We start from the raw sequence: 20881 nt of genomic DNA, 5'->3' as shown, positions 1-20881 counted from the left end.
TTTATTGCACAGTTCAAATATATTGCAGTCTTTTGCAAATGAATAGAATTGCAGGAATTTCTTGCTTTGAAATGTTCTTGAAAAATCGTGTGGTGGGGATTTCTACCTTCTTATAGATTTGGGGATTTTAAACTGGAGATTTTTACCTACAACCGTGAAGACACGGAAGGCTCCGCGCGATCAGCAGCCGCCGCAACCCGGAACCAAAACAGAAACCAAACTTAAATTGATTTCAGTAGCGATTTTTATTACGAATGAAGCGCGGATAATATGTTGAAACATTATCAATCATTTAAACATTCATAGCTTTTAAAACAGGTCAAACTTTTCTGTACGCAGATATCATTGCTTTTATCATGTGCACCAAGATACAATAAGGTATTCATACAAAATGATGGATGAGGTATTACAGAATTGGTGCATTGTTCTTCTTAACTGCTACATATATATAACTGCTCAAATCTGGCTGAATTCTACAAAAGTTTAAGAAGAAAAAACAGGGTCCGATCTAAGCACTTGTCCTATTTCTATTTATATAAGTGCAAGTAGTTTATTATTATCACTTGTCAACTGGATGAGTGCAATGTCTCAAAGCTTTTTCCCACTCGATACACCGGATGATTGTGCCACCAGACGGACTAGCTGGGTAGGGCAAGTTGATTTTTGAGGGGGGTCAAGTGAAATTTCAGATATGCTCCCCCCCTCGGCAAGTGGCTTTTAATTCTTTAGATCGGACCCTGAAAAACCATCCGTTTCACTGATTCTTAACTCGGCGAAATATTTCCAGCAGTCTCAACGCTTTTATCAATAAGAGGTTAATTCATGCAGAAAATGAGGCAAAAACCGAGAACAAAAATATCATATTATCATCAAATTCAAACAAGAAAAGGAAAACATACCTTTAATCTGTGAAATTCAACTCGCACAGAAAACAGTTTAAATCAGTTGAATTTAAGGCGGAGAAAACGTTAGAAAGAATTGATTCTGGAAAAATCAATTTAGACTAAGACGCAGTCTACGTTAGTGTATTATTATACACACCCACAATATGAAAAAGCTAACAATGAAAATCTGTAAACCTGAAGTTTCGCATGATATGAAGAGAATATGAGATGGATGGAATTTATCTATCAAAAAATACGCAGTTTTCATATTCAAATCTTCACATTGTGGGTTTTTCTATATATTATAGCATTGTTTCTGGCTTCACGAATTTTCCTTAAAATTCAACAGTTTAAGACGCAATAAAAAACATAAGCGCAACAGAAAAACTAAAGCTTCATATTCTAACAAAAATTTCTACACAAAGTTAAACGCACTAATTACAAAATATTACATTTAGTAGTAATAATACTGAATTCAACACTTGAAATATATTTCAACTAAAATCATTCAATCCAATAACAGTTCAATTCTAACTGGTATCAAATGTCTAAAAATCTTATTATGTCAGTTTTTTACTAGCTGAAATCAGCGCCATTTGCAAAACATTAAGCTTTTCTATAAAACGTGATGTGTAGTAAAAAAAAAACTCAAGCAGTCATAACTGGGACAATCTTTACATCAATGACTTATCCGAATAATAACTTATACTTGGAAATACAGATTGAGACTCAAAACTAGAGATGACTTCAATAATGTGACGACTTATCGAAATGATGACTTATACTTAGTAAATTGAATTAGAAATACAAATTGGGACTTAAAAATAGAGACGACTTAAATCATGTGACGACTCCTACGATGACAACTTCACCAGTTTGACTTTTCATATGTAGAATTAAGTTGAATTTGAACACTATTCTTATAATATATACAGAGGTAAGATTTGACACCTTACATATGTAAACTAAGTGAACCTATCACTAACACACAATCTTCACCAAAACATGTTCATTTCGTTGAACAAGGGGACAGCAATCTTGGAATACTCTCAAATACACAAATGTCAGCATCATACGAGGCATGGTTTAGGTACAAAGCCTGAAGGTGACACTCCCCCCGCTTAGCCTAGCACAGTATAATAATGAGTTACATGCAATGAGATATATCATAAATTACTCAATAAATACAAAACAACAAAATGATGCATGCCCCTAGTCAGGGGGAGAGGGCGTTGCAAGACGACTTTCTAAGTACGTTTATTGAAAATCTACCACAAAAAGGGTCGCATTTTAGAAAAAAGTTTTCTAATTTTTTGTAGAAAAGGACAAAAATCTGCAGCACTCGTACAGCAATATGAAATTTAGGTAGGTTTTGATTGAACGAATTCTGGTTCAAGAATTCAAGAACTCTCTACCGGCCGCTTCAATCAGATTTACAGATTATACAACTCGGGAAGAGGTAGAGTATATTCTGGATGAAACGAACGCGCCAGAAGAGAATTCCAGAATCCGTAGAGACCAATACTTTACTTTTTGCCCCTTTTGTTTTATTTTGTACCCACTCATCCCGACTACCGGCCTGCGATTAATAACAAACAACAAAACGCCTAAATCTTTATCAAAATCAATAAGGTAAAACCGGAACTACTAAACCCGGTTTATCTTCGTGATTTAGTTCGTTTCGAGGCATCATTTCGAATAACGCCGCACGATTTTGATCTTCTCCTTTTTTCACCCAGTGTCCGTACACTCTAAACGCACACGCGTCGATTAATTTACGGAACTGTTTTAAACTATACGGATTTTCCTTCATGCGTCTGATCGATATCGGTGGTGGATTCATGTAGTTTTTACGGATTCGATGACAAGCGACCGTGCATAGAACGTATGCTTTAAACTTACGACGAGGAAAGAATTGACGCATCACGTGAATCTTTTGCTGTAAATATAAAAATACAATTTGTTTTATATGTTTTATTCAGTTTAATCAGTTGTTAACTCGGGATTCTTACAGATCAAGGAATCCAAAATTCCCTGATATTTCCCGGACCCTTGGCCAAAATTTCGCTGACTAAATCATAAGATATGGATCTCAGTTTGGGATGTTTCTTATCGAGAGGTTCCTCGTGCCACTCGTCACCAGCAATGACAAGACACCAAAAAATTCAAAATTTCCTGATGGTATTTTTAGATATCTTCAGTAAGGCATTATAACACTGTGGTAACTATGATAAACTCTCAAAGATCAGGGAATTCAAAATTCGCTGATCATTCCAGACCCTTGACAAATAATTCCAGTTAGATTATAAGATAACCTCAGTGGGGGATGTTTCTACTCAAGAGGTTCCTTATGCCACTTGTCACTAGCAAGAACAACACGACACAAAAATTCAAATTCTCTGATTTTAGAGAAAAGAATCAAGAATTCCCTGATTGTCCCTGATCTGAAAGAACCCTGTCAATTAGTGAAACGATAGCAAACAGAAAGTTTCAAGGAGAAAACTTTAAGAATTTGCCCATACTACAGAACATTCTGCCGGCTAATCATTCAGATCTAGTCTTCAAGTCAAATCTTTTAAACCAAGCTAAAAACTAAACTTTTCATATCATGAACCTTTTCATCTTAATACGTAATCAAATTTAGCAGCAAGATATTTACCTCCAGGGCTAAAAATGGATGTTCCAGACACTGAGATGCTGTCAGTCGTTGTTTTGGATCGACTACTAATAGTTTTGAGATCTGCAATTAGATTTTTCACGAATCATTTCCTTAAAGCTTTAATTGAGCTTCAGTTGAACGACAGTAGCAGCAGCTGTGCAATCGTTTAAATACGATTTTAAAATCAATTTGAACTCATTGATAAATAATAAGACAAGAACGTACCAGGTCTTTAGGTTGATCGCTGATATCGTCCCATTCAGGACTTCGAAATTCATATTTTCCCTCCATTATTGAACGTAGCATATATATCTGCTTACGATGCCAAAAAGGTGGACAGCCAACTAGACTAAAAACAAAATTCATTTCATATCTTACTCAATCTACCAAACATGTCGATGACTTATCAAAATGACTACTTAAACTTAGTAAATTGAATCGCAAAATTGTGATGACTTGACAACGATTGGTAGAACACTATATCCGTGTTGACGCGATGAGGAGAGAATCCCCCAATGATAATAAAAAGTCCGAAAAAGAAACTTCGAGATAGTAGTTTATTTCAACGTTTCGACTATATCCTAATAATCATCTTCAGGATGAAATCATCTTCTGAAGTCATCTTCATTATTCCTGAAGATGACTATTAGGATATAGTCGAAACGTTGAAATAAACTACTATCTCGAAGTTTCTTTTTCGGACTTTTTATTATCATTGTGGGATTCTCTCCTCATGACTTGACAACTTTATGGAGTTTGACAATAGTTAGATAAAATTTTACTTTAGTATTTTCAGTAAACGAGTTTTAGAAAGACTCACAGCGTATACATGATGACTCCTATAGCCCACATATCAACCTCCTGTCCGTAACCCGGCGCATTGTCATACATAGAAACAGCTAGAACTTCAGGAGCTAAATATCCAGGAGTTCCGCATAATTCATGTAAACCATCATCATCATCAACAACCGGACAAGCAAATCCGAAATCAGTCACTTTCACGTTCAGATCATCGTCTAATAATACATTCTCAGGCTGAAATATTCAAATTATACATACAATGTGCATATAATGTGACTGTGAACCCTCTCAGTGCCGGTGAACATTAATTCATCTGCAGAAACAGGGGCCAGTTTTACAGTCATAGCTTAGGTTTATGACAAGTTTGACACCAATGTAGTTCTACAGTCAATCTAACAACTTAAACCAGTCTAAACTCATTTTAGTTCTATAATCAATCTAACAAATTAAGACCGGTCTAAACTCATTTCAGTTCTATAATCAATCTAACAAATTAAGACCAGTCTAAACTCATTTTGGTTCTATAATCAATTTAACAAATTAAGACCAGTCTAAACTCATTTCAGTTCTATAATCAATCTAACAAATTAAGACCAGTCAAAGCTCATTTTGGTTCTATAATCAATCTAACAAATTAAGACCAGTCTAAACTCATTTTGGTTCTATAACCAATCTAACAACTTAACACCAGTCTTAAGACTTCAGTAATGACTGTATCACCGAGCCCTCAGCGAGCCCTCAGGAGTTACACACAATGTTACATTCAGTACCTTTAAATCTCTATGTACAATTCCTTTACTATGTATGAATGCTAATGAATTGATAATTTGACGCATCACTTGTCTCGTTTTTTTCTCTGAGAACGTAACGACCTCCGTTAAATAGTCGAACAATTCACCTTTTTTGCATCTGAAACAAATATAAGAAATATAGAGTTAGACGTTTTAGAAATTATAACTACAGGGGCTGCCGAATCTAGGAATATTGGAAGGCGAACGTCCGAGTGAAAAGGACATTTCCAGACAAAGCAGCAGAGCCGAACACCTCAGGTTCCCCCTCAGTTTTAGAAACGCATTATTGAGAGGATAAATGTAACAAATTTGTAGGTTTTAACAATCTCTATCTCATTACGAATGCAGGGATCCAGACTGCTGAAAACACCCCCTAGATCCAACACTGTGGATTAGTTACATGAATCAAAGCTACCCCTAAATAATACCCACGAACTAGAATTGAAGTTTAACCACACTTACACCTGACCAGACATAGACGGCAAACAGAAATAGGTCTCTATCCACTAGTCAAACCTCACTATAATTTCAAATCAATCTATTCTAATCCGGTCTAAACTTATCAAATACTACATTTATCTCGATCACATGACCAACATTATTATCACAAACAATAGATACACATTTTTAAAATGTAATATATTAGATTAGATTCGAGTTATGAGTATCATTCCAGGAAATCATATAATAATCCAATCACTTATTACAAGCATTGATGACTAAGATATCGTTCTGATCTGATCAATTAAATACGTGCGATTGTACTGTTTTTACTTACAGCTCAAAAACGAGGAATATAAAGGTCGAAGATTCAAATACATCGTGAAGTTCAACTGAAAACAAGATGAAACTAGATTAGAAATTACCGGTGACAAGTGGCTTTACAACATTCACTATCACAGAGCGATAAACACAAGCCTGGACTCTGTTCCCCCTTCAGAAACTTGTCCACACATCACATGTATTCACTGCTTGACCCGAGACACTTTTAATAAAAAATAAACCGCAAACACCAAACGTTAGACACATTTCATCAGCACACTTTCAAAAACTGATCATCCGCACTTTGCATATTATGTTCACAACTTCACCCGAGACATTTCAAATTAAAAATGAACTACAAACACCAGGCATAGACATTTTATCAGCACATTATTTAATGTTGTGATGGTGATTTAATGAAGAGATGCAGTTTCCAGGCTGTATATTGTCAATACTTACTGATATTCGGATGCCCAGCACACATACGTAATATATTCACTTCTTGTTTAGTTGATTGTCGTAATTCTGTAGCTTGGTCATTTGTATTCCTTTCACAACTTACATCGATTATTTTCACGGCATATTCGATCAATGTTTTCGTATCGACGCATCTTCTCACTGTACTGCTCACACCTCTATACAATAACAATACGATAACTCACTTTTAAAAACAGATTTCAGTTCCACAATTCTGAACGTAAATTTGAATCGAGAAATTGAACTTCGTGACCCGCAGGAGGCAGATCTGAGAACAGTCAGTGGAACTAGATCCAGTTGTCAAATAAAGATATTCAAAAATTCAAATCATAGCAAAAGAACATTATACAACCATCTATTGCTTGTAAACACGTTCGAACTGTTCTGGAACTAATAACTAAAGTGTCACCTTAGTGCGACCCTCAATATTCAAACTCCATCTATTATCAAACTAAGGGGGTCACTGATAATTCAATGATAACCGAGGAGCATCGAGAAGTCAATATTCATTAGAGATATAGGATGTCAGTTTTAGGCCTACTTTATGATTTATAATGTGACACCTCAGGTTCCTGATTGTGATTATTACCTTCCTAACACTTCCTTCGGTTCGTATTTTGCATAGAAAGCTTCCGCTAATTCTTTATCAGGTAAATCATCATCAGTAATATCAAACGTCATATTGAATGTTTACGGTAGTTGTTGATGAGAACCGGCAGCATGTCTATCTATCACCAACACACGGCGTGTAGCTACACTGAAATCATTAACAACTTAGTGTTAAAGTGGAGGACACTTTATCAAACTGGATTATAGCACAGAAAACAGTACTCAATCTTTCCTTCAGAGGGCTTGACTGTCCCTGAGAAGAAAAGTACTAAACTAAATCTTCAAGACAATTCTCATTGTTACAGCTCAATATGATGATGACTGATTGTCTAAATATTGGCGCAAACATTCAATGTTTTTTTCATTTCAGTTCAACAGCTTCTCATTTGTTAATTCTTCAAGAGTAGGATTAGTTTTCAGGGTTATGAGGAAAGACTTGAGGAAAAGGTCATCACTGCAAGTTAGCGATTGATAGCAACTAATCGGCCTACACTAAACTCCCTGCCTCTAGCTGCTGTGGTGGTGGCCATGCACAGTCACCAACACACTGGCTTGTATCAAGAGTTTGCAATTGTAAAAACAATAATCTGTTAATCCAGTGTCTATAATAGGCTATAAAATAATAAGTTATCTTTTAGGCCAAGGCTATGGTAGTCCAGTATTTAGCTGTTGTTCCTCAAACAATGGTGACCGTAACAATGTCTGGTATTCAGACTGTGGCTATGGTAACGCGAGTCAGCTGTGGTTGTAGGAGTCCAATTAGCGCATGTATCGGCATTTGAAACCAAACGAAAAATATCTAACATTTTTCCAATGCTTTGAGCCACAGAACACACCTCAAAGCTGCATGAACCAGCACCTAACCCGACCCTGATTCTTTCAAGCAGGCATGCACAAACATGTCTAGAATCCATGAGACTCCAATTGTAGCCGCATAAACAGTTTGGATTAACATTGGATGGACATTTGGATTAACAGATTATTGTTTGTACAGTTCATACAACACTGATACGAGCCCCTGTGCCGTGTGGCACCAAGCCAAAAAATTAGCAGATAAACGGGTAATCATCAAACTGACCCCCTCCCTCTCTCTCTCTCTCCCTCCCTGTGTCTGCCTCTCTCCTGTAGTCTGTGTATGACATGTGTCATGTGTATATTTAGATTTCACTCACAGCCTCCAAATTTTCTCTCTAACGCTGAAACCACCTTCAAAATATAATATTGAGCAGCAATTAATTAATCACCAGCAGGCCTAGTTTATTTGTTTATAGATGGCGCTGTCTATCAAGTAATCCTAATTCCCGTACTGGGATCAGAGTCGGATTCTCATTCCTATATTGAGTCCGAATCCGTGATTTCCTGAAACTCTTCAGTGACTAATTGCTGATATTTTTTTCAGTCGGGTGAGGTTTTATGAGGTTTTTCTATTGAACGCTTTGTTTTAGACGGATGAAATCGCGCAGATGAATTAATTGATAGTTAATGATTTTAACTAATTATTGATTGAGATTTTAAGTCATTCTTGATCGAAGTAAAAACAGCTTTTATTTGACAATTCCAATCAATCCAATTCAATTAGTTCACTTTATTTATACTCTGACTGCCACTAATCTGAATTATTCGTGATTTTATTTCAGAAAGTCAAAGAAAAGTCGATTAAAATGGTGAGTAATTTGTTGCTTTCGAAAAGCAGATTGTTTTTGTTGTAGAACTATCATATTGTCAAATCCTTAGCCTAGGCAGGCCTAGCCCTAGTAATAATAGAACAATGAAGAAAGTCTGGAAATGGCAAATGCTGTTGGAGTTGGTGTCTAAGAAAATGCAAAATAAACTATTAGATAAAGGAAACATTTTGCATTTTAATTCACACATAATATGAGATTTTATATCATTTACAACACAAACTCAGAATGTTTCATTGGTTGTGGGTATTTGGTTGAATCGTGATCTCCATCAGATAGAGAGAGATAAGAGATGATGGTAGGTAGGGGGGGTGGTGAATCATCATTACCGGATAGAGGGGGGAAGTGTGGTAATCAAGGATGAGTTTAACGTTCAGAGATTTTAATCTTTATGAAAATTGTGAGTATGAAGGGAAATAAGAATAGATGTGATTAGTTTAGTTTATTGATTATTTATTTATAGTTCACTAACCCAGAGACGGCCGGATATGTGGGATTCGCTAATCTACCAAATCAGGTTCACAGAAAATCAGTAAAGAAAGGATTTGAATTTACTCTAATGGTTGTGGGTAAGTGAAATGACTGATTACCGAAACGAGTATTTGTAACACTCGCAGTGAAAATCACGATTCATTAAAACGTATTTTTTGTTTTAGGTGAATCTGGTTTAGGAAAATCAACTTTAATAAATAGTTTATTCCTGACTGATTTGTATCCGGATAGAGTGGTTCCAGGTGCTACAGGTATGTCGAATCCTCGGTGTAGTGTTACCCACGGCTGGATATCCGTTTTCGTAGTTAGTCATGACTAGTCAGTTCGGAGTGTTTAGTGCGATGCGCAGTCGCTGTAGTTCAGAACAAAATGGCCGACGCTGAAACGCTTAAGATCGAATGAAAAATTTGCTATAGATCAATAGTCCCGACGATTAGTCACTACTGTCTATGAATTGTTGTTTCTGCTGTTGTGTATGTCATTCAGAGATATCTTTTCCTATCGTAACTTTTCTGATTGACAAAAGACAACAGTCGCAGTCAGTCTCCTGAACTAAAACACACGGAATACCAAAATTTACATCGGAAAAAACTGTATTTATTTGAGTTAAATTCAGGCTACTTTGTATTGATATCAGGCCTATATATTCAAAATTCATCTTATGATATACAATAATTGAATGAATGGTTTTAGATTAAACAGAAATCTTGATTTACCCAAATGAATGATAATGAAATGTGTATGATTTTTTCACATGGAAGAATTGTGCGTTGGTTATTTACAATCAAACGATCAAGATTCATCTTTGGTTCGTGAGTAAAAATTGCAGCTTTTCAATTTTACGATAATAACATAGTTACAATTATATACATTAAAAACAGTCATCACATCATTGATGACTGGGATTTGAGTGAGGAATTATGAGCATGAATCAATCAATAAAAACGCTAATGCTATATTATCGCAATATTTGAGGCCCGGATAATGTCCTCCCATTGACCATATAAGGAGAATATTTGCTAGAATAGCATGATGAATATTCATGAAATTATAAAGAAAATCATACACACGCATTAAACATAACTCATTTCATCATTAACATTCAGGGGCGGATCCTGGAGCATGTTGTGACCATGACGACCAATAAAATGGGCGCCGTAGTGTTTATTTAGGGCAGAAAGGTGTATCAGCAAAATTGCGACTGAGGGAGTCTGGGAAGTTTTTGAAATTTTACTATCATTTTAGAGCTTTCTGGGTAAATCTGAGAGGCATTTAGTCAAGAAACATAGGTTATATATTTATGAGAAATATCTATTGTGTATCTCTGGTGGTTACAACGGCAAATTTTGATACAGAGAGAAAAATAAAAAGGCAATATAAAATTCCGACTGTCTAAATCCGCCCCTGACATTTTAATGTTACATTGAATTTTTTTGCACTGAATTGACAATGAAAATATTCAGTATTTTTCGACCCACTGTTCGTCATTTGTTTGAAATGCTAACATCATTTTGAAAATTCCATAAAAACTGCACAATGCCCAGTCGTAAAACGGACCCCTATAGTGTGTCTACCCTGCAGGGCGGTGTAAAATGGATGTGCCACTAAATTGTATATTTTACAGTGCTGGAACCAGTTCCACAGTTGTAAGTTAGAGTTAACTCTGAGTTAAAGTTAGTTCATTTTCAATGAGTTAACTCCGAGTCAAATCTTAACTCGGCGGATCTGTGGAACTGGACCCTGTGTATAACACTTGCATCTATCTCGTAGTGCCGTGTATAATGGACACACCTGCTGCCACTGCTGCTGCTACATCGTACCTCAGGGTAAACACAGTGTAAGGGTTAAGGCATGTTATGATAGGTCACTTCTTTACTGCATCCCGGGATCGGTGGTAGTTCACATGTTTTAGCATATTTCAAACTATCAAGTGCTTCATCCATCGGCATGTATTCCTGAACTATAATATAGAAATCAATAACTGGATTACCATACTTATTTTTAATTCCCAGAGGAAGTTTTAATGGTATCCTCCAGATCATACTGGTTAATCATAATACTATCATCATCTTAGTAAGGTCACATCTGGTAACAATTCGCTTGACACATTTTTCAATTATTCAAGATTATCAAAATCATGAGATGCGCCCTTACCCCGATTATTAGGTGTCATGAGAGGGTCCCCTCCTCCTGTAGCTCCTCCTCCGCACGAGCTGTACGTGATTTCATTATCATTGTTTCCGATGCAGTCATATTCTAGTTTTTGAAAAATATTGAATTCAATTAAAACAGCTACGAATGACAAGTTTCTGACCGAGTTGAATGAAGCTCACCTGATACGACTGCATTCGCTCCATAAATATGTGGATTTTGAGATATCATACGAGATGTATAATCGTTATATAACGGTTCCGTCGATAGAGCATTTGATGACGCCACTGACTGCTGTCGACCAATTACAAGTCGTGTTCTGTAATTCAAGTTTTAAAAATATTTTTTTTTATCTAACAGTCAAATACTGGTTTAAGTCGTTGCATTACTGAAGTCATCTCTATTTTTGAGTTTTGTAAATGTAAGTCGTCATCATGGATAAGTCATCAATATAATGATCGTATCAACTACAACGACTTAAGCCAAAGTTTAACTGTAAGTTTGCGTAGGTTTAACTGGGAGAATCATTGCACATTTCTGGTGGTTGATGCATGTATCAGAAACGTGAAGTAGTTACTCGGGGACCAGTTGTTCGAAATGTGTTGATAACCAGGGATGGAACTAGATCATGAACGCCACTTAAAATCATTCATCGGGACTAGATTACACTACCCTTAAAACTTCTATAAAACCATTGGAAAATAACTAGAGGATATCTTCTTTTTTGCTGGAAAAATGGCGAGTCGCAAGTAATAGACAAAGTGACAATTGAAATTGAATTTTTATTCCATTGTTTATCTATTTATCCATTGGTTAATTTCAGACAACTCATGAACAACTGACCCCCGATAAAATATTACTCTAGTTTTTTTTTCGGGACTTACTCGAGTTTTTCTAATTTTCGGCGTCGTTTTTGATTGTGAGCCAAAACGACGCATGTTATGACGAGCGCGAGTCCTAAACACGCGGCTACCGCTATCAATACTATCATCATCGTACTCGACATCAATTCTGATCCATCTTTAAATAAATCAATCCGAGATTTTATGACAATTTCTTCTTAAAGTAAAACTATTGAATGTTGATTTCCATAGAACTGTCTAATGTTTCAGTTGAAGAATAAAACTAACAATAATAAATGACGATGATTTTGACCCGAGTGCCGTTTTTGAAAATGGCTCATAACAATTGAACTGAAACGTCAAAATCTTTCATTCGTTTTAACTTCATATTGTAGGTTTTATATTTTCAATGGAATTAGTAAAATTGACCAGATTTGATAAGATTCTCTTACGCTGTAGTTTTTCAGTTTGTGGTTTTTCTGTCGTGCGAAAAGCTCCTAAAAACCAGAAATATTTAGATAATCAAAAACTAGAGAAGTTTTTAATGAGATAATGTAATTTTGAAATGATTGATTGTTTTACTGACTGTTTGGGATAACTGTGACATTCAGGTTTTTTTCTAGAACTTTACGAGTACCAGTGTCAAACATAAAACATCGCCATGTTCCGGTAGCAGCAAGTGGAGTTCTGGGAATAACTACTACAAATTCACCATCGACACAATCACAAACATGCTAGAAAATACAGTTAATTAAAAATATCTTTTTCAAGGCGTTTTGATAGCGATGAAACTCGCGAAATATTTTTTCCAGATTCTGTACTATTCACCTTTTTGATATATTCTAAATAATGGTCTTGTCTGAGTTTGGTTTCCTCGTAATAAACATTACAATTTTCAGCAAATCTTTTAAATCCAGTTTCCCCTTTTCGTTTATGTTTCAAAAGAATCTTTGTAACATCCCCATTTGTTTTGCACGTAATGTATAATGGTTCTCCTTCTCCTACTGTTGTATTACTAGCTATGATTTCTAGTGTCTTCTCAGTCGCAACAGATTCTGTTGAAAAAGCTTAAAAAGGGGAAAAACTCAATTAGTTTCTACGAATATGAATTACAGATTGCGATGAATTAATTTGTTGTAACAAACAAATTTTCTGGTGCCCTGAAGTTCGTTGTAACGAGGTTCAACTGTATATAGACCTATCAGAATAGATTTTCTGGTGCCCAGAAGTTCGTTGTAACGAGGTTCCACAATGCGTAGTAATTTATCTTACCTTGTTGATTGAAGTAAAATGTCAGAAACAAAATTAATGCATTAATCTTCATTTTCTAAACAGCTGAAACAGATATTTTTAAACGTGATGTTGATATGCGCAAAATATGAGGTGAACTGTATGATTCTGCTGCTGACCAGGATGTTTTATCAATGATTTCACATCCTGGACTATTTTGTTGAAATGTGACCTATATTAATTGATTATCCGCATAAATTGAATATTGAAACAAACCAAAGAGATTAAATAAGGTTGAATTACGTTGAGGTCATCTGAGAACCATACAGCACAAACCCCTCCCCACCATCCCTAAATAATCAAACTCACCTTCACTATACAACCCCTTCCATGTCTATCCCTACCCCTAAACAACCTTTCTCTCTTCTCCGTCCAACCTTCTGACTGAAGCCAACTTGAAAAATAAATAATGTTCGTTTTGATTTTTTTTCAGAAAAGATCAATAAGACAGTTGAAATAGACGCGTCATCGGTAGAAATAGAGGAAAGAGGAGTGAAACTGAGATTAACAGTAGTTGATACACCGGGCTTCGGTGACGGTATCAATAACGATGAAAGGTATTGTTTATAATCATCATCATCATCATCATCATCATCATCATCATCATCGCCCCCTGTGATTAACCGTATCAACTATAGTCATCATCATCATCGCCCCCCGGTGATTAACCGTATCAACTATAGTCATCATCATCATCATCATCATCGCCCCATGTGATTAACCGTATCAACTATAGTCATCATCATCATCATCATCATCATCATCGCCCCCCTGTGATTAACCGTATCAACATTATGTCCATCTACTGTCACAATTACTTCATTTCCTATTGTTTGTTACTAGAACGGGATCCTCGGATCCAGTTCTACAGTCGTGAGTTAAGAGTAACTCTGAACTCTTAACTCAGGATCCAGTTCCACAGTTGCGAGTTAAGTTCATCCAAGACTTAAAATCAGTTCATTTTCAATGAGTATTAACTCAATGATGTTTATCTCAGCAACTGTGGAACAGTTGTGGAACTGTACCTTACATCTACAGGATTCACAGAAAGACAAGCGATCATACAGTTTATAAATCGTGTATTTCAGTTTTAAGAAAGTTGTTCAATACATCGATGATCAATTTGAGAAATATCTCCAAGATGAGAGCGGTTTGAATCGACGTCACATCGTCGATAACAGAGTTCATTGTTGCTTTTATTTCATAAATCCCGCCGGTCACGGGTAAGTAACATCCGTGTAACCGTAGCAACTGCTTCAACAATATCATCAGTTAGTCTTTCAGTTTGTTTTTTTTTTTTCGAATTGAAAGGTTGAAACCGTTGGATGTTTCATTCATGAAAACTATTCACAATCGAGTGAATATAGTTCCTGTAATCGCGAAAGCCGATACTTTGACCAAAGCTGAGGTCGATAGATTAAAAGGAAGAGTAAGTTGTCACATTAGGCCAAATTCGGTTTTCGTATCTATTCGACTAGTGGTCGGAACTAATAACCGAATGCGCTTGATTTTCGAACTATTTCCGGAATATAGTTCCGACTAACGGACATTCGGTTTCGTTTAGTTCAACTATAGTCGACTAACTCAGATAACCGAAGGTTGCCTTAGCTGTCGAATAATATCCCTAGTGCGCTCTCATAAAATACAGAATTCAACTCTGAATTTTCTTTCTCTGTTTTTTTAGGTTCTCGATGAAATCAAAAGACACGGTATTCAGATATATACATTACCAGATTGCGATTCCGATGAAGATGACGATTATAAAGAACAATGTAAACAATTAAAGGTGGGATATATTATTTTATGAAAAGCCAACAGACGCTTTCTATCGGGAAAAAAACCATTGTCGTTTGTGCACGTAGTTGAATTTAGTAGTTGACGATTTCGACAAAAAGTTTAATTCGAATTTAACGGACAATACGTTCTTTAGAAGGATCACAGAAACGCCATAACTTAAGGCTATAAAGGAAACAGAAAGTGTCGCAAAGATAAATTGTCAAAACCAGAATAAGCGTCACGATAAATACCCTTATAAAATGGTGCGTTTATTACAATTTTAAGCCCGACGCACACGGCAAAACATGTTGTTTCACCGAAACAGAAAACACATTTTCGCAAAACGTTTTTCGTAAAACGTTTTGCCCGCAAACGATAAAACGTTCAACGCACATGGGACGAAAAACGTTTTCGACTACACAAAACGTTTTTCGCAAATCAAGCAGTGCTTGTTTCGCGAAAAACGTTTTTCAGTTCGGCGTTTTGTGTTTTGCCTCCCCTGCACACACCATAGCAAAAAACATCGAAAACGTTTTTTTCACGAGGAAAAAACGTTTTTTCGGTGCCGTCTGCGTTGGGCTTAAAGGAGATAGGTATAATACGGGTGTGTGCAAACCTTTTCAACTCACTCTCAGCCTACTATCGATTCTGGGATTCTTTGCTGTTGACAATACGCCGTACCTATACCCGGAATAGTATAATATGTAAACCTGAAGAGATTTTGTAATCTGCAATTGCGATTCTTGATATGGAAAATGTTCAATTTTTCGCCTTACTTAATTTGGAGTGATTGACGGTATTTTTAGGCAGCGGTTCCGTTTGCTGTAGTCGGCTCAAACCAAGTTATAGAAGTGAAGGGTAGAAAGGTTCGTGGACGGATGTACCCGTGGGGGGTGGTAGAAGTTGAAAATCCTGAACATTGCGATTTCATTAAACTAAGAACGATGTTAATGTAAGTATCTATAATTCTAATCGGATTCAGATCCACGGTGGAATTGTGGAACTGGGACCTGCGATTCAATGTATCAGTTTGAGATGATCGTAATTGATTGCGGTTTATTTCAGAACTCATATGAATGACTTACAAGAAGTGACACAAGAGATTCATTACGAGAACTTCCGTTCAGAGAAACTGAGAGGAGCCGGAACTGGTGACAGAAAAATTAAGTAAGACAAATAAAGTTATCGATTCAACACATTTGAAAAGTTGGAAATAAAATGAATGACGTTGGTTTCTGGATGCGCATTGGATAATTATTGAAGCCGTAAACTTGACTTCCAAAATTTTGAAAACAGATAGAATTATTAATTATTAATAGAACCCTAGAATCTTCTAAAATTTCGAGTTGACCGATCAGTTGGTACTCGGTTAGGGAGACATTCTTTAAGTGTAGTTCTGAGGGTTAAAAATTGAAGATTTATCCCTATCCCATTGTATGTGATATGTGAAACAGCGTAGATTTTGGGTTAAGGAAAATCAGTGTACATTGTATGATACATTGTATGATACATTGTATGATACATTGTATGATACATTGTATGATACATTGTATGATACATTGTATGATACATTGTATGATACATTGTATGATACATTGTATGATACATTGTATGATACATTGTATGATACATTGTATGATACATTGTATGATACATTGTATGATACATTGTATGATACATTGTATGATACATTGTATGATACATTGTATGATACATTGTATGATACATTGTATGATACATTGTATGATACATTGTATGATACATTGTATGATACATTGTATGATACATTGTATGATACATTGTATGATACATTGTGAATATTGTGTTATTATTCTAGACACATGAGAAAATCTGATGATGGTGAAAAACTGAATGAAAAAGAAAGACAACTCGCAGAAAAGGAAGCTGAGGTAAATTATAAACCTATCGACAGTAGACCAGGCACTGTCCTGCGTGCTAACAAAATCATTCTCTAGACCGAGTCTTCTGTATTCATCATCAGTGTTTAGACTACTAGTATATAAAGTATTATGATATATTTGATGATTTCAGTTGAAACGAATGCAAGAAATGTTGACGAAAATGCAGCAAGAAATGAAAAAAGGAAATGGACAAGCTGTCTCAAACGTGGGCCCGAATTTACGCAGCACCGGGAAATCTCAACAAGTTTAAACATCTTCAAATACATGGTGAGTAAAAATTCAAACGATAAGAAAAAAATTCAATTTCTTTTGATGGCAAGAGATGATGATGATGTGAATATCGTTTATTTTCAGGTCATCAACACAAATATAAGATCAGTGCATGAAAACATAGACTTTTAAACGACAGTTGATGATGACATTTTGTTCTCCACGATTTTATACGAATAATTAAGCGATGAATTGTTGAATTACTCAAGTGAATATCAGCGGCCAAACGTTGTTTTTAAGTTTTAAACATTCGTTAAAAGAGTGTTTAATCACTTAACAACTCTTGAGAGATTCTAACCAGTCGTTCAGCTTAACCGACTGGTTAGAATTAAACAACATTTGACCGACCGACCGACCCGTATTTACTGCGTAAATGAGGATTGTTTACCAATCGAACGGATATCGAAATGAGGAAGTTTTTTAACGTACTCCTATAATACGTTTGATATATGATATATAGAATATAAATGCATTTATTCATTTTCTCTTTCTCTCTTTGTACTTTGTTGTTTTTTTTTTTTATACATGAAGTTTTCAATGCATGTAAAATAGAATATGACACAACGTCATCAGAAATTAATTACCGTAAACAAGAATGGAACTGATGATAGTTATTTAGTTCTCAAGGACTTTTATTAGCATCAAAAAGTTGCCCCTTGAAATTTGAATTGTACTCGACGTAGGTAACTACTAATGAGAACTACAGTATCTAGTTACTGACTAACGGTGCTTTATTTACTGTGTCTAACTGGGGCCAGTTGCACAGTCGTGACTTAAGTCCAAAAGTGGTCTTAAATCTTAAGACCGATCTTAAATTGTTAGATTAGCTATAGAACTAAGTTGGTCTTAGACTGGTCTTAAATCTAAGCCTTGACTATGCAACCGGCCCCTGAAGTCCAGTTACTGACTAAACTGACACCGACTAATTCTCTGGTTCGGGCGCAGGAAACCCTGTTAGTTTTAACCGTGGTCATCAAACTGTGGTTAGGCGTAAATGGACGCAGGAAACCGCTTTTAGTGTTAAACACAGATAAGCTCACTGTTAGTGAGACGGCACCAAATCATGGTTTATGCTAAGAGACTGATAAGCCACTAATATTACAGGGTTTTCCTGCGCCTGCCCCTGGACGACATCTACTGGAAGCAATAATAAAACAATATTCAAGGTCATGATTATTTTTAGTGTAACTGCCTCTCTTTATGAATGTAGATTAGCGCTTTAAAATACAGAACAATTTAATCAAAAATCGAAACAAGATAAAAATAACCAAGAATTTATTAATTCAATTGAAATTTTTGAGTTGTGAATTCCCTCATGTGCAATGTAGAGTAATGTAGTGTAGTGTAGTGTAGTGTAGAAGCTGATGACAATGATGCAGGGTTATGTATAATGATGATGTTTAAGTGTCTTCAATCTGTAATCGTTCTGTTGTAATCATGTAATCTCTCTGTAATTGTTGTTCATTTCGTCTTCTGAAAGAGTCGTAAATAAAAATTAGTATTATTCAAATTGATTTTATTCTGTTTTACTTTATTTTGCATTTCTTTTCATACAACAAGGAAATAGTATTCAACTGAGCGAATACATGTAATTGTATTCGATGTATTCTATATTTTTACAGTCGGTTTGGGTTTAATGATAAATCTGAACGAAAATAAAGTAATTGAGAAGTCAATATGCATGTATCATGTCACATGAATTTATTAAACTTCAATATTGAAAAAGACATAAGATGTATTATTTGCCTTCTACTTTCGAAAGCCATGGATGGAGGGAGAAAGGGAGGTTCAGTATCAGGACCACGGAATCAGTGCCAGTATTAATTCTGGAGGTTCAGTATCAGGACCACGGAATTAGTGCCAGTATTAATTCTGGAGGTTCAGTATCAGGACCACGGAATCAGTGCCAGTATAAATTCTGGAGGTTCAGTAGCAGGACCACGGAATCAGTGCCAGTAAATTCTGGGTTCAAACTCAGGACATCGTCTAAAATGCATCAGAAATCACTAGGCTCGAACTCCGGACATTAGAGGTCCATTTCACCAGTCAAGGGATTCGAACCCACTACGCTAAAGCTGTTCTCGTGGAAGCGAGTTCGGCAGTGATACCGGAACCCTGGCAAGCGAGGATGCTAGTGGACAAGTTCATTTCCCGCGTGCCACAGTAAGAATATGAGCTGTCGTGTTAGTTCATACGTTCGCCGTCAATGTAATATGTAGCGGCAGCACCTGACGGTCAAAATCTTGACACAGTCGGCGGTGGTCCGCGTTAACGTGGCCCCTAAATAAATTCGGTATAACGTGTAATTATAAAGAACTATAGTATGAACCTTGCCTAACTCGCTTGGATATGGCTATTTCCGACTTTTGCCGACCCTTTTAGCCGAGGAAAAACTTGATTCGTATCTTGTGAACAGAATTTTATTTTACAAACAGGACACACGTTTAACTAGAAATAAACTAATCTAAGAGGGGCCGTAAAGCCTGGCGCACACCTTGCCATTAATCGTATGATATTTTCAGTGGAGGTGAATTGATGGAGAGGAATGTACAGGCGTGACTTTGAACGAGGGCTGAAATTAGGCAGCGTTCTATCATAGTCATGAATAATTTACATAACCTGATGGACCCTGGATCCCATTCCGTAGCCAGGATCCCCAACCCCTCAAACATGTTGCACCCTGATAACGCGATTAGACGTTAGCACCGATCGTCCACACGTGTGTGTCCAGGACTTCACCTGAGATATTTTTGATTGGCTACAAACGTAGGCATTAGACGTCAGGCATTAGACATTGATCAGCAGACTTCGACGTGTGTTCAGAACTACAACTGAGACATTTTTAAATGAAAATTACCTACGGACACCAGTCCTGTCCAAACATTTTATATCAGCGCACTTTCAGAAACCGTTCTTCCACACTTTACATGTGATACTACACTTGGAGACATTTTCAATTGAAAATAAACTACAAACACCAAACACCAGACATTTTACCAGCACACTAACGATACAACAGATTGAGCTAAGCCGATTATCAAACTGGGAAATAAAAACGCGAGCAAAACAATTCGTATGTATTCGTGTGTACAATCTGACGACAATATCTATATGTGTGACTAATGTCTCTAATCAGTTGAAATACCCATCATTTTACATTAATTGAATAGACATCTCTTTAGAAATATATAAACGGAACTTAATTCGCGTTAAACTTCCAATGAATTCATTCATTTTACCGGATGTTTTCGCACAATACCCGCATGATACGTATACTGGTTTTATCCAGTTGTGGTCGACGATCGAATTATCACGTTTGTAAACATTTGCGTTTATATCTGAATAAAGACAGATCCTGATACAAATCCTTAGTAATTTTCTAATTTCCTTGAAATAAATGAGTAAAAATATGTGACGTTGAATTTGCTGAATTCTTTTTCTGAATTTGTAAAATACACCTACACTTAATTTCA

General features: G+C 36.1%; 3 protein-coding genes across 4 annotated transcripts; 1 reads left to right on the top strand and 2 right to left on the bottom strand.

Moving 5' to 3' along the window:
- Nucleotides 1-247: 247 nt before the first annotated feature.
- LOC141899233 (phosphorylase b kinase gamma catalytic chain, skeletal muscle/heart isoform-like) lies at nt 248-8254 on the bottom strand. Its single transcript, XM_074785412.1, has 9 exons — nt 8156-8254; nt 6964-7131; nt 6357-6532; nt 5914-5968; nt 5115-5253; nt 4364-4578; nt 3769-3892; nt 3544-3624; nt 248-2823 (listed from the first exon to the last, which is right to left on the bottom strand). Exons 2-9 carry the CDS (start codon nt 7053-7055, stop codon nt 2509-2511), a joined length of 1197 nt encoding a protein of 398 aa, XP_074641513.1. The 5' UTR covers nt 7056-7131; nt 8156-8254; the 3' UTR covers nt 248-2508.
- A 94-nt stretch (nt 8255-8348) lies between these two features.
- On the top strand, nt 8349-18912 carry LOC141900586 (septin-2B-like). Of its 2 annotated transcripts, XM_074787554.1 has the most exons (14): nt 8349-8386; nt 8621-8647; nt 9129-9234; nt 9322-9408; nt 9919-9969; nt 13874-13997; nt 14529-14663; nt 14752-14869; nt 15125-15226; nt 16023-16168; nt 16282-16383; nt 17054-17126; nt 17269-17405; nt 17493-18912. In XM_074787554.1, the coding sequence occupies exons 2-13, from the start codon at nt 8645-8647 to the stop codon at nt 17386-17388; spliced, it is 1167 nt and encodes a 388-aa protein (XP_074643655.1). In that variant the 5' UTR covers nt 8349-8386; nt 8621-8644; the 3' UTR covers nt 17389-17405; nt 17493-18912. The 2 variants fall into 2 exon arrangements, with proteins under 2 accessions (XP_074643655.1, XP_074643656.1); XM_074787555.1 differs by lacking the exon at nt 9919-9969.
- Nucleotides 9745-13563, bottom strand: LOC141900587 (uncharacterized). Its single transcript, XM_074787556.1, has 8 exons — nt 13423-13563; nt 12979-13217; nt 12737-12884; nt 12603-12647; nt 12193-12328; nt 11491-11627; nt 11312-11413; nt 9745-11117 (listed from the first exon to the last, which is right to left on the bottom strand). Exons 1-8 carry the CDS (start codon nt 13472-13474, stop codon nt 11002-11004), a joined length of 975 nt encoding a protein of 324 aa, XP_074643657.1. The 5' UTR covers nt 13475-13563; the 3' UTR covers nt 9745-11001.
- Nucleotides 18913-20881: the final 1969 nt, after the last annotated feature.

Source organism: Tubulanus polymorphus, chromosome 2, assembly GCF_964204645.1.
Source record: "Tubulanus polymorphus chromosome 2, tnTubPoly1.2, whole genome shotgun sequence".
NCBI lineage: Eukaryota > Metazoa > Nemertea > Palaeonemertea > Tubulaniformes > Tubulanidae > Tubulanus > Tubulanus polymorphus.
Note: the sequence above shows the minus strand (reverse complement) of the source record. Positions and strands in the feature narration are given on the sequence as shown.

Coding starts and splice junctions, on each gene's coding strand:
- LOC141899233 (XM_074785412.1), bottom strand. CDS start 7,055: ATGACGTTTGATATTACTGATGATGATTTACCTGATAAAGAATTAGCG. Junction 5,969..6,356: donor TGCTGGGCATCCGAATATCA/GTAAGTATTGAC, acceptor TCTTGTTTTCAG/TTGAACTTCACGATGTATTT. Junction 3,893..4,363: donor GGAGTCATCATGTATACGCT/GTGAGTCTTTCT, acceptor TTTTGTTTTTAG/TCTAGTTGGCTGTCCACCTT.
- LOC141900586 (XM_074787554.1), top strand. Junction 14,870..15,124: donor TCGATAGATTAAAAGGAAGA/GTAAGTTGTCAC, acceptor CTGTTTTTTTAG/GTTCTCGATGAAATCAAAAG. Junction 15,227..16,022: donor AACAATGTAAACAATTAAAG/GTGGGATATATT, acceptor CGGTATTTTTAG/GCAGCGGTTCCGTTTGCTGT.
- LOC141900587 (XM_074787556.1), bottom strand. CDS start 13,474: ATGAAGATTAATGCATTAATTTTGTTTCTGACATTTTACTTCAATCAA. Junction 12,329..12,602: donor ACAAACTGAAAAACTACAGC/GTAAGAGAATCT, acceptor ATTTATTTAAAG/ATGGATCAGAATTGATGTCG. Junction 11,414..11,490: donor AGCGAATGCAGTCGTATCAG/GTGAGCTTCATT, acceptor TTCAAAAACTAG/AATATGACTGCATCGGAAAC.